Consider the following 15,910-nt stretch of genomic DNA (forward strand, 5'->3'; position numbering starts at 1 on the left):
TCTACCAACCATTAGTGTATATGACCAATTTGTTATTTCTCCAGGGGTATGCCATGATTGTAAGCAAATTTAAGTTTTCATCTAACGTATAACACATCTATGAGTCAAAACCAACATGTTTTTTTTTCCTAGTCCCTTATAAATGCATGTCAAAGAAGTACCATAATGCCCAAACCCCTCTTGTTCTCTTTTTACAGTGTACAGATATATATGCCTTTATACATTTGGGATGTTTAATATTTGTACCCAACAATTATTTCATTTAGATGATTTTTTGACTTAAAGTTTCTAAAAGACATTAGAGAGCCAAGGCTCCCATTTTTTCATAACTTTGCCTTTGTACGTTATTTGCTTTATAAGCTTTCTAGACATATTTGTAAGCACTTTCAGGGAAAATGGCCTTAGTAGTCTCTTGAAGAACATTCCTTGGATGATAGCTTAAGTATGGGAAGGAGAAACACTTGAAGTTTTTCTGTCCCTTCTCACTGGATTTTTAAGCATGTCATTAAAAGTGGACTCATATCTTTCTTGTATTGGAACAGTTAGGAGGTATTTTTTACTTTATGTGACTTTTCATTGAAATTTTACTCATTGCAATGGCATTCTACAAAATGAAATGCAAGGTCATAATATGAGTAATATTTAGCAAAACTGGTGTTCCAGATGTTTTGTTTAAGTATTTGGTTGATTCATATAGGTTCCATATGGGATCCATAGGATCCAAAATGGCAAATTCTTATCAGGTAGTCTCCTTCCTGTAATGACTGTGTAAACATGTCTATATTGTGTAGTCCTATGATTGAAATACTGCAGGCAGTAAATGGATTTGATTTTCTTTTAAATATTGTAATCAGATAGAATCAGAGCAAGTAGTTTGATATGGCACTTTCCAAGGTAAATATAACACTTTTACAATGGAAATGTAACAACCCCCATGGACTGAATCAGGAAGGCACTATTGCCCTATGTAACTTCTCTCTCTAACTTAGGACGTAAGAGACAATCCTTAGATGGTTGTTTTGAGCTTAGTTGGGGGGGGGGGGGGAAGAATACATGGAAAAGGCTGTGAAAAGTTTTATGTGTTAAATAAGGAGGGGAGGATCTTCATGTTGAGGTCCCTCTGCCTGCTGCACGGTTTGATTGCAGGAGCTATGGCGGGATGCAGGAATTTTGAAAGGGATTTTGAAATTGTCTAAGTTTGTTCTGTACAGGGGCTTCTGTTAATTTGAAAATGCTCACCAGGGATGGAGCTCCTGATGATATATTTTCAAACTATTCTGCATGCACCAGTACCCATGCTATGGCATTGTGCACGACCTGAAAATCATGGTCTGGCTGCAAAGGCAAGGTCAAGCATGATAAACAAAGGAATGATCTTAATGTATTCAGAGATCAGAGGAATTAAACCAAGTCCTCTTTTGTGTTGCTATATGGAAAGTGTCCTACATTGGCTCAGGAGATGTGACTTGAATTTGGGATAATTTGTCACATTAGTAATGAAGTAGTTGTCAAGAGATGTGAAAAAATAAGAGACAAAGTAGATGGGTTAAACCTTTCTTATGTGAACTGGAAACCCTACTCACAGTTATAGAAGATGGAGCTAGAGGGGACCTTGATCAGCTATGTAGGTGATCTCTATATCCCAAGACGTGGTCAGTTATTACTGAAGTGCTCCTGACAGATCTTGGTCTAACCTGTTCTTCAAAATCTCCAAGATCAGAGATTGCGAAGCCTCTGTGGGCAATTCGTTCCAGTGGTTTCCTGATAAATGAGCTGCTCTTTGCAACAGCTAGACATTCCTTGAACTGCAGTTGACTCTGTCACTTATGTAATCTGCAGTCAGATTTACACCTTCTCTTTCCTAAACGCATGTTGACATGTGGTTTTTGACCTTCTGAAATGATCTCCCTCTCATCCCTTTGAAATGAAGAGGGGAATGCCAGTGTAAGGGATATATAGTATATGCTAGTATGTAATACCTTCGAGTCCATAATACCTTTGATTCGCAGCTTACTGGATCTGTGATTATATATTACCTGGCTTCCAAAAAGGAAAGTAGTAGAAGAGGTTAAATAACATGGAAATATTCTTTAGTAACAGATTTTCAGAAGCACTTGGCAGGAAGTAGCTGTCGTTAAGAATAAGGAAAAAGATTTCATATCTCTGAAAATCTGAGTGTTAGCATGCTTTGAAACAATTCTCATGTCATTAATTTCTAACATAGTTTTGTGGCCTATTTATGTGAGTAAAGAAAATACTGATCTGCGTGTTGCCAGCATAGATACACAACCTTTAGCTCCTTGGAACTCCAAATGGCCAAAATATTGATGGCTCATTACGAGCATCTTTGCAGGGTATGTACCTATAGGGTGAATCTTCATTGTGTGTATGATGTTACTTGCTTTGATCATTACTGACTTGATTGAAAGAGACACAAAAGCAGAGAGAGACATAGTTGTCTACTACTACCTTTTCCAGCAGTGGTATGAATGTGCCTTGCCACTGCCATGCTCCATGACTGCAGCCAGGGTAGGTTTGGTTTTCTTACCCATTCTCTTGCTGTAGGGTTGATTTGCTGCTAGGTTTGCTCCCTGAAGTGGTTTATGCTGGTGTCCAACCAGTGCCAGTGCCACTCCCAGGGAAGCAGTGGAGAAGTTGTGCTGGGGATGGGAGCTGGTGGGACATCAGCTCCTACAACGTCACCTCCAAACTCCCCCTTCATCTTTTCCATTGATTCTCACAGTGTTGGGATAATGCCATCTTCTTTGGGACGAGATTTTCCCTCAGTTTATGTGGAGACTAAACTTTCAGCTATGTGAAAGGGTAGGGGAAAAATCTATACGAAGAGATCAGAGCAACTGTTTCCCGAAAGTGCCATTGCATCAGTCCTCTTAAAATCATACTGCTAATCATGGTGAGGTTTGCCAAAACCAAAACCAAACCGTGGCCTAAAAGAAAACAAACTCCAAGACAATTTCAAAGACTTAATTTTAATAGGTCTCTCAAGGAACAAAAGGCATTGTGAAATTTTCCTTGGAACACCTCTGTTTTTAAAGAATAACATACATTTGTTATTTTATTTCATAAAATATGATTAACCCTGGAGAGCAGGACACAACTTTCCTGCCTCATATAAGCTGCTATGTAGGATTATCTTACAGGGAAAATGTATAAAATATATAAAGTGTATAAAATAGCAAGTTTTGAGAAAAGAGCAGAGAAGTACATATCAGCTTTGACAGTAAGGGCTCTTACTAATAAATAGATTATTGAAGTCTAATACATTATTCATGGTTTTCAGGCTGGCAGTCCTGCATTTAGTTATACACATCAAATATATTGATTTCTTACATACTTTGGGGTTTTTTTTAAGATTTTATAATTTAATGCTCTGCAGAAGCCCACCAAAAAGCCTTGCTTTGTCTCTCCATTAATTTATAGAGCATCTTATAGTTTTCTTTCATGCTTGACATTGATTTGGTGCCTTCCAGTATAGCAAACCAAGTCCTGCTGACTGCATGTAGATTAATTGCAGTCCTTTCCTATGCAAACTGCCCAGCCAGCCATGAAAATGTCACTTGGTTTCTGAAAACAAAGGCCTGCTTCTGAGGAATAGCTGCAGCTCCTGGAATGGGGCCGTGGAGACTTCAATACATTTCTGCTAATGATCTCTTGATTGTTACAGAGGTAAAGCCAGGACTGGTTCTTTGCAGGACATTATCACAGCATGCCGCTTCCTCCTTTCTTTTCCCCTCTTTTTTTTTTTTTTTTTAAATCCCTAAAAAGAGCAACCTTTTTGGAATTTGTTCTTTTTTGGTTTTGTTTCTTCAAGCAACCCTTCTCCTCTCCCTGCTCCCTTCCCCATAGCAGGCAACTGAGGTTTTGCTCATCTGAGTGGCTCGGTGCTGAGCCCCCCGTCCCATCACTGCTGGCCTGACAGATGTTGCCCTGTTTCTTGTTCCACACAGTCCTGTCAGATTCCCCCTGGATCAGTACCTCTGGCTCCTGCAAAAACAGATGCTTTGAACTTCAAGAGGCAGAGCCTCCTGGCTGCCGCTGTGACAACCTGTGCAAGAGCTACAACAGCTGCTGCTTCGACTTTGATGAGCTGTGCTTAAAGACAGGTATGATGGGTCTCCTGTCCTGCACCGCCAGGTGCTGCTGATGCCTGGCTTATGCCAGCGGTCAGAACCTGCCACGATAAACCAGCGCTCCCTGCCATAACCTGCATCTCCTCCGCACCTCACCTTGCCAAGCAGGCTTGGGTCAGCCCAAAATGTAGCCCATGTTTCTTTGCAAGGAGCGGTAGGGATGTGCACCTATCACTCCTCACTGCTGGGCTTCAGCCATGGATTCCCGGGCAGAAAAAGCAGGGTACTATTCATACTACATGAAAAGTACATCTTCTGATACTCAGTAAAGAGCAATAACACATGTTCAGGCACCAGTTTGACCTCCAGGTTACAATGAAAAGAGCCATGGTAAAGGCTGGAAGTTGGTCATTCCATGTCAGCCATCCTTTTTTTTCTCCCAAGCTATAACAATATTGGAGCAATTCATGCTCGCTTGTGGACTGTGCGTTGTGGTTACTCGTGAACGCGCCCCTGAAGCTGGGAGCATTGAAGCCTTGTGGGTCCTTTTGGAGTGAGCTGCAGGTGACAGGCTGGGCTCATTACCCTTGCCCCAGACTCCAACTTCCAGATGTCAGGATGAATACAACACACTGGTAAAAACGTTGGACTTCAATTCATTGAACCCTGGGGAATGGAAATACAGCACTGGGTTCATTTTCTTTTTGTTTTTTTCATGAGTCATAGGCAAGGAAAACTTCAAAGAGGGCCATGAGTTATGTTTTACTTCTTAGCATAGTGCATTTAAATTATTAGTTGTGCCCATCTCCTTGAGTGTTTGCATAGTGGTCAGAGTTGACACAGGTCCTTCTGCTTTTGCCATTAAACATTTTCTTGCTTTATCAAAGAATTACACTTCCTATGCAGCCAGAAGAGAAGTCTAGTGATTAAAAATATCATTGCCCATGGATGTGCCATGCTTAGGAGTCCCGACTTCCTCAGTTCTCTTTATAATGATATCATTTCAATAGCTTGGTACCAAAAAATGGCGAGCTAATCTGGTATGAAAAACTACTTGGGTTCCAGGCCAAAAATGTCTGAATTTTAGCCTGATGCTGTTTTGCCCCTGGTGTAAATGACTGCAGAACGAGAGGCTCTTTTTGAAGACTGTCAGCACAATACAAGATGTTTGCTACCAAAGGGCAGATTTTCAGTTCCTCAGCCTCCTGTCTGCAGTGCACCATGTCTACATACATGCATGGGTACCTGCATAGCCCTTGGGACTGTTGTGTGAATTGTCATACACTCCCATAGGCATTTATTAAGGCAATTACCACATATACAATCTGTAAATACTACTTATTTATAGAAAAAAAGCCCCAAATGAAGGAGAAAAGGGGGTAAAAGATATTGCTCTGATGTGGTGTGTTTTTTACTGGGTGCATGTTGTCTAAAGTGACTTTTAAATATTCTTCCCAGGACATGGGAAACCATATGCCTACATCCTGAGGTTCTATTCCAAAGTGTAGCAATGTGCTGCCCTTGAGAGAGCACCCTAATTTAGACAGGCCGTTAGATCCTAAACTTCATTCCCAAGATGTGAAGAGCTGAAGTGTTTTATAGCAGCCATGCCATGCTTTTCCCTGAAGAGCAGCTGCTGTTCTCATAACTTTGCAGTTGGTGCTGAGTCTCCCACTATGGGTGAGGAACTGGTGGGAGTAAAGCATTGAATTGTATCTACACAGTCTCTTTTCAATTTTATTTCCCATGGATTGAACTAGGGGAGAAAAAGAATGGATTACCCAAGAAACACCAGAATTCTTAGTTTGTGCTCCAGGATCCACCACTTATCTTTCAAGATCCTTTCTTGTCTTCTCCTTTCCACACTTTTTCTGGCATGCAGGTTGCACAAAGCCTGGAGTACAACACCTGAAGGTAGCAGAAACACTTGTGTGTGGGTAGAGAAGCTCTCTTGCACCTGCAGGACACAAGGGTCCTTTTTGTTTCTGATTGACTTGCCTACTTCAGAGGTCTTGAAATCACTAAAATGGGGCCATAAACTTTACATCCAACTTTAACGACTAGAGTGTGGTCATTATTGCTTGAGTGAGTACTTTTTGTTTTGATTATAATCTCTCATTCTTGCTTACCTTGTGAATATTTTAGCTCGGGGCTGGGAATGTACCAAAGATCGCTGTGGAGAAACCAGGAATGATGACAATGCTTGTCACTGTTCTGAAGACTGCTTAAGTAGAGGAGATTGTTGTACTAATTACCAAGTCATTTGCAAAGGTATGACTTTGGTCTTTCTACCTCTTATCTTTCCAAAACTGATAGAAGACAGCCCTGTGGGTATAGAATTTTCTTATAAAGAAGGAACCCTCACCTTGTTTAGTTCTGATTTTTGGGAGGAGGGGGAAAGAATGGGGAATTACACGCGTAATTTTCTGGGCACTAGCAGAGGTGAATACTTCTAATTCGTTGATAATAGAAGGATGCTGTCTTTGCCTGTAGATATACTGATAGAAAGAGAAGAGGTGTGGGTGGATAAAGAAGAGTTTAAAGCAAAACACAACAGCATTTGTCTGCATCACAGGGAAAGCAGGCATCTGGTGGTCTCAAAAGGAGTGGAGCATTCCTAGATATTTTATCTCCATCTCAAAGACCTCTCTCCACCCCCACCACAAAAGCTCCTCCTCAAACTACTTGGCCTAACACCTGTAGGCTTTGTTTCTTGTAGGAGAGGGGTTGTGAGAATACAAGGCCTGTATTTTGCAGATGGGTGGCACTGGCTTCAGATGACACATTGGGGATGACCATGCCACCTTCTAGACACACCATCGCTGCAGTGTGGCCTGCACTGGTTGGTGGGTGGATGGGCTGTGAAGGCTTAATTTTCATGCTCTACCCCGATCTCTTGGAGCATGTCCTGCCTTGTGTAATGTGTCTCCAATTCAGAGCAGGTCTTCTGATCCTTGGTAGTGAGCTTTACAGGTTTTCACTTTTGTATCTCATCTAGTTCTTAGTTTTTTCATTCATTAGCTTTAGTGGTGGAAGAGTTACAGTTTGAATTTTTTTCTTCCACACCATTTTGGCCAACTGCATATGTTCAGAAAATTATAATAGTCCAGATCCATACTTTCTTTACTTCTTTTCTTCTTTACTTGAGTTTTGCTGTTGGGAATCCAAACGAAATACATATCTTCCAGCAAGTCCCCATAAATTACATTCTTTCCCTTCCCAAGGAAGCCCAAGGCTGAGACCACTTAAATACTGATATAGTTTTCAGTTCCTGCCTTTTTTGTGAGCTCCCTCTTACAAGGGTCAAGACAGAGGAATTTATGTCTCCAGCTTTAATGTCCATAATCTTTGTTTAATTGGTTAATAACAAATGATCTCAATGACCCTGGCACTCTGACAGGAGTAAGCCTTATGTGAGAACAGTGTTTCCTCTTTATTCGTGCCTTTGCCTATCTGAGGATAGTGTGTTGGGTTTGTTTATTTATTTTTTTTTTCCCTTGGAAATTGTCCCTCCACCTCCTGTCATGGTCAGTTGGAATTGCTGCAGAACACATTTCCTGCAGATCTTTTCTATGGTGCTTTTTGTTTTGTTCTTTTAATTGAACTGCAGTTCCTTTAATAGTGCCAGGTTCAGGAAGCGAGCCTCATTAGCTAATAATTTGTTTTTCACTTGACCTGTGAAAGTGCAAGTCATGAGCCACTCCATAGTCAGCATTCAGCAGTGAAAACTTTAAGAAAATAGTTGATTACATAAAGTAATTTTAACTAATCTAGCTCTGAAAGAGTATTAATGCTTTTTTTAGCTGTGTCTGAGTCTCACCTGATCCATGAGCTGATCAGCTCTCTAAACCAGCTGGAAACTATTTAGGGTTGTTTTCCTTCCCCAGGATGAATTTTGTTTTGTGTCTTTAGCCAGCTGAATCAGCTCATGGAGACATCAGAGCTGGTGGGGAGGAGGGTGGGAATTTACAGCCAGAAGCAGCATTACCTGTTTTGACAGATCGAAAATAAAGAAATTAAAATAAATTACCACTGTGCCTAAAGTGTTACCACTGTCTCCTGAGGTCAAAAGAACACTTTTAACTCCAGTTTTAACAGCTACTTCTAGGAGGGCTAGTTTGGATATTCTTGTTGAATGGAATATAACCAGGTAATTTGTTCAGCTTTGTGAAAAGACCTGCTCATTGTTCATGGGAAGTACGACAAGACAGTCCATTAACTGGAGCTAGACTTTATTTTTTGTTGACATTTTCTGTGAAACCCATAGCTGTGTCCACAGTTTGGTGTTTTGTTTTGTTTTTTAAACTCCAATGTGACTTTTCTGGTAGGAGAAACCCACTGGGTGGATGATGACTGTGAAGAGATAAAGGCTCCTGAATGTCCAGCTGGGTAAGTGTTTTGCACACAACTGCAAAGTCAGATGCAGCAAGGCCAATGGTCCCTGCTCTGCGCTGGACCTCTGGACACCGCATTTCTGCACTGGCCCTGTCCTGCAGCCTGAATGGCTGTGGGTTGGATGCTTCCTGTGCTTCCCCATTTGTACAATTAGGTTGATAGTATTGTAACACGTTTGCCTTTGAGCTGCTGGATGAGTAGTGGTGTATGATATGTGGGCTTGAACTCTTGGTCTTTGATCACCTGCTGATGGGTTTGCCTGCTTCACTTACCTGCATAGGGAAGGTAACCAAACTCCCTTGAAGCCAGTGGAAAGGTTTAGGTTTTTCTGATTTCAGTACAATTCAGGTTGAGCCATGTGTGAACACAGCTCAGGCCATTTTTTTAAAATTGAATTTTGTACTTTTAGTGTTATCTTCCTAAATGAAAGGATTTCTAAACGGCAGTGGGATACAGGCTTGACATTGAGGTGTTTGAGCACATGAATAACATGGAGAAAGTAAGCACTTTCGAAACCAGTTAGCTCGCTATTATCCTTAAAGGTAAGCATCTGCTCAGGTGCTGCATTGGGTTGCAGCTCAGTCTGTGCTATTAGGAGGATAGTTTGGAGGAGACAGGAGCCCCTGCTTCTCCTGGTGACAGTGATGGCTGCTTACCCCCACAGCAGGTGACTAACATTAAAAGACCAGGCGTGTCCATCCAGGACACATTTCTCTCTGCTTAGGGTCAACTCCCAGCAGTAGTAGTAAATAAAATTGTAATAAAATAACATGCCATACTATCATCTTTAGTATGTGAGAATGAGCTCTGCCTCACAGAGCTCACTCAAAATGCCACATGGACTTTTGTTTGTGAAGAGAGAAGACCAGCTGTCAGAGACATGTGGTTTTTAACTACAGATTGTATGCTAGGGTGGGTACTCATGCATACTATTTTTTCTCCATCTCCTTCTATAAGCACTTGCCTTTTTGGGCTGTATGCTTTTAGCTGCTCGGGGAAGATGTCTTTTATGTTGGAGCTCAGCCTTTTCACTGCCTGTGAGCAAACACTGGATGACACTAAGAGTGAAGATTATCAGTTTGTGATGATCTATTAAAGCAAGCAAAAAAAAAAATTAGAGACCTATATGTGCTAACTGTACTTAAGATTCTCTGGAATCTCAGTGAGCCAATGGAGAAAAAAAAATCATTTTGAAATGCTGCCTTACACTCCTGCTGCTTTTGCTTTTAGCTTTGTTCGTCCTCCTTTGATCATCTTCTCTGTTGATGGTTTCCGTGCATCATATATGAAGAAAGGGAACAAGGTCATGCCCAATATTGAAAAACTGAGTGAGTACATCTGTTTTCTACAATAAATGAAGGACAATCTCTTGCAGCTCAGTTGTTTTCATTGTTCCTTGAGCAACAGAAGTCAGCGTGGAGCCAGTGGGTAGAAGGGCTGCACCAAACGCAGGGCTCCTCTGATTTGAAAGGTCTACAAAGACAGTCTTTTTCCATGAAAGTGAGATGGCAGAAGCCCCCTTTGGTTTAGATGGTATCAACTGATGGTTTGGTAGCACCCTGGCTAAAGCAGTGTGTGGCAATCAGAGCGTGGGGAGAGAGCTGCTGCTTTGGGGAATGCTGCTCAGAATCGGTCACCTTCATATGGTTTTGTCAGGAAAGAAAGGCATCTTCAGTACATGATACATACTGTGCACTCTTAGAGGCTAGTTGGGAAGCACCCACAAAATTTTCTACTTGATTCAGACATGTTGGACATGTGGGTAAGTGGGTGCAGGAGCTGCAGTGAATGTGTGATAACTGGCTGGGGATATGGCCCAGCGATGAGCGGCCCTGCCACTCACCTCTGGGGGAGCGGGCATCCACCTGGGTTTGTGGAGCACTGGACACAATGCATATTTGAGCTTCTCAGTATAGCATGGTAGTTTGTGTGTGTGCCCATACCCTTGAAAGGTGTTTGGTTTATTTTGTTTTTCCGCCTGTGTGTGTGTGCGCTGGCCCTCATACTTGTGTAGCCATCTGGGGAGCTGTGGCCAAAACCCATTGTGGAACTGCAGCTTTAGTATATTTGTCACTTAAAATTAGCCTGTGTTTTCTCGTGTTGTTTTACTTAGCAAGATACTTCCAATGACTCTGGAAGGAGGCTAGCTCAGAAAGAAAAACAGTCTATGGAAATGTAGCTGGTTCTGTAGTCCTCTGGCTGCATTACTTCAGTTGTTTATTATGAAGTACAAAGAGTGTGTGAGTGGATTTACTACTATCTCGTGGTAAGACCTGCCAGTGTTAAGCAGCAAAATGTTCATTTAAATTGGTTAAAATTTAACCAGTTTCTGCAGTATTTTGAGTCACAGCAAACGACTTCCTCTGGCTTTGTTTTCCATGTCTGAGCGCTTCACTTCCTAATGTTTGCTTTTCCTATTGATTTTTCAGGATCTTGTGGAACACATTCTCCTTACATGAGACCTGTCTACCCGACAAAAACCTTCCCCAACTTGTACACCCTTGCTACTGTAAGTCCCTGGGAAGGACTTTTTGATGATAAAATGTTGTATTGCAGTAGAAATGTGGGTTGTGGGAAGCAAGACTATTTTTTAATTTTTTTTAATAAAACTGCTTTGCTGTCCATCCTTTTTGGCCTTCAGTTATGTGAAGTATTTTCTTCAGTATTTTGAAGTTCTGAGATAAAGGGTATCTCACCATTACACACTGTGTTACAGCTTTCCTGTGTTTTCTTATGCCTGCTTTTGCAGTTATTTGTACTGCTGTGTAAGTCACAGTTTTTCTAGGGGGAAAAAATCCACTCTGAAATCTCCCCAGGATAAAACCAGCAGTTGTTCCTTCATTGGAGTAGTTGAAGTTAGTGGGGCTGAGTTAGCAGCCGACTTAACAATTTACAGCTGCTGAGCCTGTCTGGATGCTGCCTTGGCCCTGCAGTAAAATGAACCATCACTTCTGCACTCTGGTGGCACAGCTGGTGGCCAGGCTGTCCCCACCCTGGGGTGCAAACACTCCTGTGTGACGGTGAGAGTGCTTCCAAAGCTGGGCTAAGGGACTTCCTACCTGCAGCTGCCTTTTTTCCCCTTTTTTTCCTGCAGCCTCTGCACAAATGTTAAATGGGAAGAGAAAGGAAGGGATGGAGAAATGAATACCTGGGGATGGGAGAGGGTCAAGAGAAAGGAAGAAGAGCAGAAACCCCTTAAATGGTTTTACTGCTGGAGAAATTGTGATATAAAGCCATGGCTTTGGGTGACTTGCCTTGGTTTTTTTCTTGGAAATAACTTATCTCTGGTGAAGATAAAACACTATAAAATGGCAATGCGAAGTGTTACTCTTGCAACTAGAGAATGAATTACTGTTTCCAGTAAGGGAATTCATGAAGAGGAACTGAAAGTTCAAATCAATCTTCTTTTCATAAATTTTTGCTTACTTTAGATGGCCTCAAACTAACTTTTAACCAATGTGAAAATAAAGTATCGGGTAACAGGAGTTTTTGTGCTTTTTAGCACAATTCAATCATCTCCTACTGCTTTCATTACTACAGCCAGTTTTAAATGTGCTTATCTTAAAACCTTTTCTGCTGTGCAGTTACAAAGATACCTATTTTAAAATCATTTAGCGGTATTTGCAGATAGCTATGAGGAACTGGATTTGTGTGCATTAGGGTTGTACTAATTAATCCACTTCTGCACAAAGGGACTCTATCCTGAATCGCATGGAATCGTTGGCAATTCGATGTATGACCCAGTGTTTGATGCCAGCTTCAGTCTTCGAGGGCGAGAGAAATTCAATCACAGATGGTGGGGAGGTCAACCAGTAAGTTTCAGATTCCCTCCTTCTCCCTCCTCCTTCCCCTCCCCCTGTGCTGTGGAACATAGCCAATAATAATAATTAAAAAATACATCTGTGAACAATTTGTACCTGATCTCCCCCCTCCCTCCTGGCTGGCCCTGTGTCTATCAATTTAATGTAACGTTTTGAATTAGCTTTTGCTTTTCAGAATAATAAAGCCATTGATTATGGAAAGGTGCTTGCGTTGATAAGTATAAATTAGATGTGGCTAGGAAAAAACCTCACTTTAGGCAGCAGTATAGCACGAATTACTATATTTTTGTCACTGTGGCATAATGTTTCCTTTTCATTATGGGTTTCTCAGGTTTTCGTCACAGTAATGTTCTTGTGGCAGCTTTAGTATTAATGTTCTGTCAGCGTAGCATGGCACAACTTCATAATTATCATTTGTTAAGTCCACAAGTGATCGCTGTTACCTGACTTGCTGCAGAGGCTGTAGAAGTTTGTGAATTAATTTCTGCCTCGAGCACAGCAGCAGTGGCTGAACTAGGTCCTCTCTCTTAGGTTAGCGTTGGACTCGGTGGTTTCTCTAGCTCTGCATTCCTATTCTGGGCAAGGAAATGGTGTCCTTCAAAGTATTCTGCTTTACTACAGCTAGGAAAGTCCCCTTGCTTCTACTGCACTTTCCCTTATTAGTGCATGCTGTGGTGGCTTCTTCTGCCAACAAAAGTGGGTTTAAATTAAATCAATGAGTTTTATGTGCAAACAGCCAACATGCATGCACATTTCATTGCACTTATTGCTTAGGGAACTATAGTTTAAAAGCTCCCTAACCAGTTAACCCCACAAAAGAGCGGTGTGATAGAGATGGGGAGATCAGAAGGGGTTTGGGAACACTGTTTACAAGGGCATGGAGTGATATGACAAGGGGTAATGGCCTTAAGCTGAAGGAGGGCAGATTTAGATTAGATATTAGGAAGAAATTGTTCCCTGTAAGGGTGGTGAGGCACTGGCACAGGTTGCCCAGAGAAGCTGTGGCTGTCCCCTCCCTGGAAGTGTTGAAGGCCAGGTTGGATGGGGCTTTGGGCATCCTGGTCTAGTGGAGGGTGTCCCTGCCCATGGCAGGGGGGTTGGAACTAGATGATCTTTATGGTCCCTTCCAACCCAAACCGCTCTAGGATTCCATGACACTATAATCTGTCATTGCTGTTTGCTAAATTGATCAGTGTCATCCCCCAAATCTCTTAAGACAGAAATATCCCAAGAGACTAAAGGAAGTTACTCAGATGGTTTTAGGCTTTGCAAATGTGTGTGTTATTTGTCTGCACGTGGTTTTAGTCCGCAACAAATGCGAGACAAGACAATTTAGAGCTGCAGGCAGATGTGCGACAGGCAGATGTGTCTGGCTGTAGCTGCGCCAGAATGAGATATTTATGCTCTTGTAAAATTTGTCAGCATCACACTGAGTGTAGTCACTCCCTTGCCCAGCTATGGCCCGGGTTAGCTTTTAACAGGGGTTGTGTGGAGAGGAGAGGGTGAGGAACGTGCCTAGCTATTATCCTCCTAAATATGAGCAAAGAAGCAGGATCAAAACTAGGAGCACTGACAGGGCGGCAGCAGGTAACCTCTTCCTCCGTCTCAGCTACAGCCACACAGCTAACAAACTGTGCCTGCTGCAATCAGGCATCGAGCTCATACACAATATTGTGGCTGAACTGCTGTGTGACAACTTGTTAAGCAGCTGTAATTTAATTATACATTGCAAATTTAATTGTGCATCTTACCTTAATCACAATTAGATAGGAGTTAGTGGGGAACTAACTACTGGGGACTGTACAAATATCTCCATTTTTAGACCACGATATTTTTAAAGTACAATGTAAGTCTATAAATACTTCATCACCTGCTGTGTTGAGTGGGGAATATTGGTAATTCCCACATCCATCCATTAGCAACACATATGCTGCTTCAGAGAATAAAAGTTTTTCTGGATTGTAAATAAGGATCATGAAAAATATCAGCTGAGAAGTGTTCAAGAAAGTTACACAACAGTGGATGACCGTACGCTGGATGAAATCCTCAGAGGACAGGGGTGTGTGTTGCATACACGAGTAAGGATGATAAAATAAGCCAGCTGATCTGAAGAAGTGTTAAAAAGGAAAAACACACAAATAATGTAATAAACTGGAGATGTCTTTGGAGAATTTGAAAAAAAAATGCATAGAGGATGGGCTATAATTCAATCCCCACACACTTAATATTAGGGAAACCTGTAAGTTTGGCAAACCTGATAGAGTGGCCATAGTGGCCGGTAAGGAGGTGGTAGATCTCTATGATATAAATGACACTTTCTTTGCATGTGGAAGAATTGCACATTTGATAAGAGAAAAAATTATCTCCATCTAGATATGGATTAGATGTGGTCTCTTTCTAATGCATTTTATAGTTTTCTCTAAATATTACATTGATACAGACTGCCAAAAATAGCTGGGTATTGGGAGACAAGAGAGTAAAATTAAGGGAGGAGGAAGGGAAACATAGTCTGCGTACCACAGAAATCTTCTCTGTCATACTACATATTCATCTGGTTCTTTTTAGGTCTTGGGTCTCAAACTTGAGTACTCGAACAACTTCAGAGTGGTACTTGATTTGCTCAGATTTGGGAATTAATATTTTTCTGCCCAGGAAGGCAGAAGAAGGGTCTGGGACCCCCAGCCTCATATTATGGCTAAAACTGCCTAGAAGAGCATGTAATTTAATGTTGCTAAGTTCTGAAATACTTCCTCGCTCCTGGAAACTGGCCTATTGTATATGGCTTTGTTAAAATGTGAGGGGGTTGGGGGTGTGTTTGGTTTTTTTTGGGTTTGGGTTTTTTTTAATTATTTCTTCTAATACTCAGCATCTTGCTGGGAAACAGCCAGATTACCGTGGACATCAGTGGGATTTGGCAGATGAGTAGCTTAATGTTTCTACACTAGGAATTATGAGAAATTAATTTTAAGAGCATTAGGAAAAGGAGAAGGGGGAGAAGGTAGCTTGGAAGTGTTTCGAGGTGCTCTAGCTGATTGTGCGACTTCCTGAAATCCAGTCTTCTGATTTAGTATACAGCCTTGATTTATTATACAAGCTTAAAATGCCTTGTTTTCAAAACAAAAGTATTTGATAGGAAACAGCCGCAAAAACCACTCCTCCTATTGCTACAGCATCTCACAGAAATGGTGAGCATCAGGGCCCATGTTCCCAAGGGGGAAACTAAGTTTACTGCTCATTTTTCATGACACTGAGACTCTGTTTTCATCCCAAGTAATTTTAAGCACTACATTAGGCCACAGCTGCCTTTCGCTTCTGTTAAGCAGTAGTTTTCCATCTCTTGATTTGATGTAGTGAGCTTAACCTTACACTACAGACAATAGATAGGGGGTTTTTTAAGTCATCTTTCATGATCCTTAGAAATAATCTATTGGCCTCCCCAAGGTCAGAAGATGATGGGTATAAAACTGCCAGTCTGTGGGTAATGGGGACAGAGAGGCTCCTTCAGGAGGTAACCTAGCTTGGATCTGAGTTTGGCTCCAAAGATGCCTCTCTCTTCAGAAATATCTTAATTATAAAAGTATTCAAGGTTGTTTAGGGCGCCAT

The 15,910-nt window shown here is 41.6% G+C and overlaps 1 protein-coding gene across 1 annotated transcript in view; it reads left to right on the forward strand.

Moving 5' to 3' along the window:
• ENPP2 (ectonucleotide pyrophosphatase/phosphodiesterase 2) overlaps window positions 1-15,910 on the forward strand; it is a 74,607-nt gene that overhangs the window by 19,275 nt on the left and 39,422 nt on the right. Inside the window, 6 exon segments of the mRNA XM_054817641.1 lie at window positions 3,969-4,124; window positions 6,237-6,362; window positions 8,420-8,480; window positions 9,717-9,814; window positions 10,916-10,995; window positions 12,179-12,298. Coding sequence (XP_054673616.1) covers window positions 3,969-4,124; window positions 6,237-6,362; window positions 8,420-8,480; window positions 9,717-9,814; window positions 10,916-10,995; window positions 12,179-12,298 — 641 coding nt within the window.

The sequence above is a fragment of the Grus americana genome, chromosome 2 (genome assembly GCF_028858705.1).
Source record: "Grus americana isolate bGruAme1 chromosome 2, bGruAme1.mat, whole genome shotgun sequence".
NCBI classification, from domain to species: Eukaryota; Metazoa; Chordata; class Aves; order Gruiformes; family Gruidae; genus Grus; species Grus americana.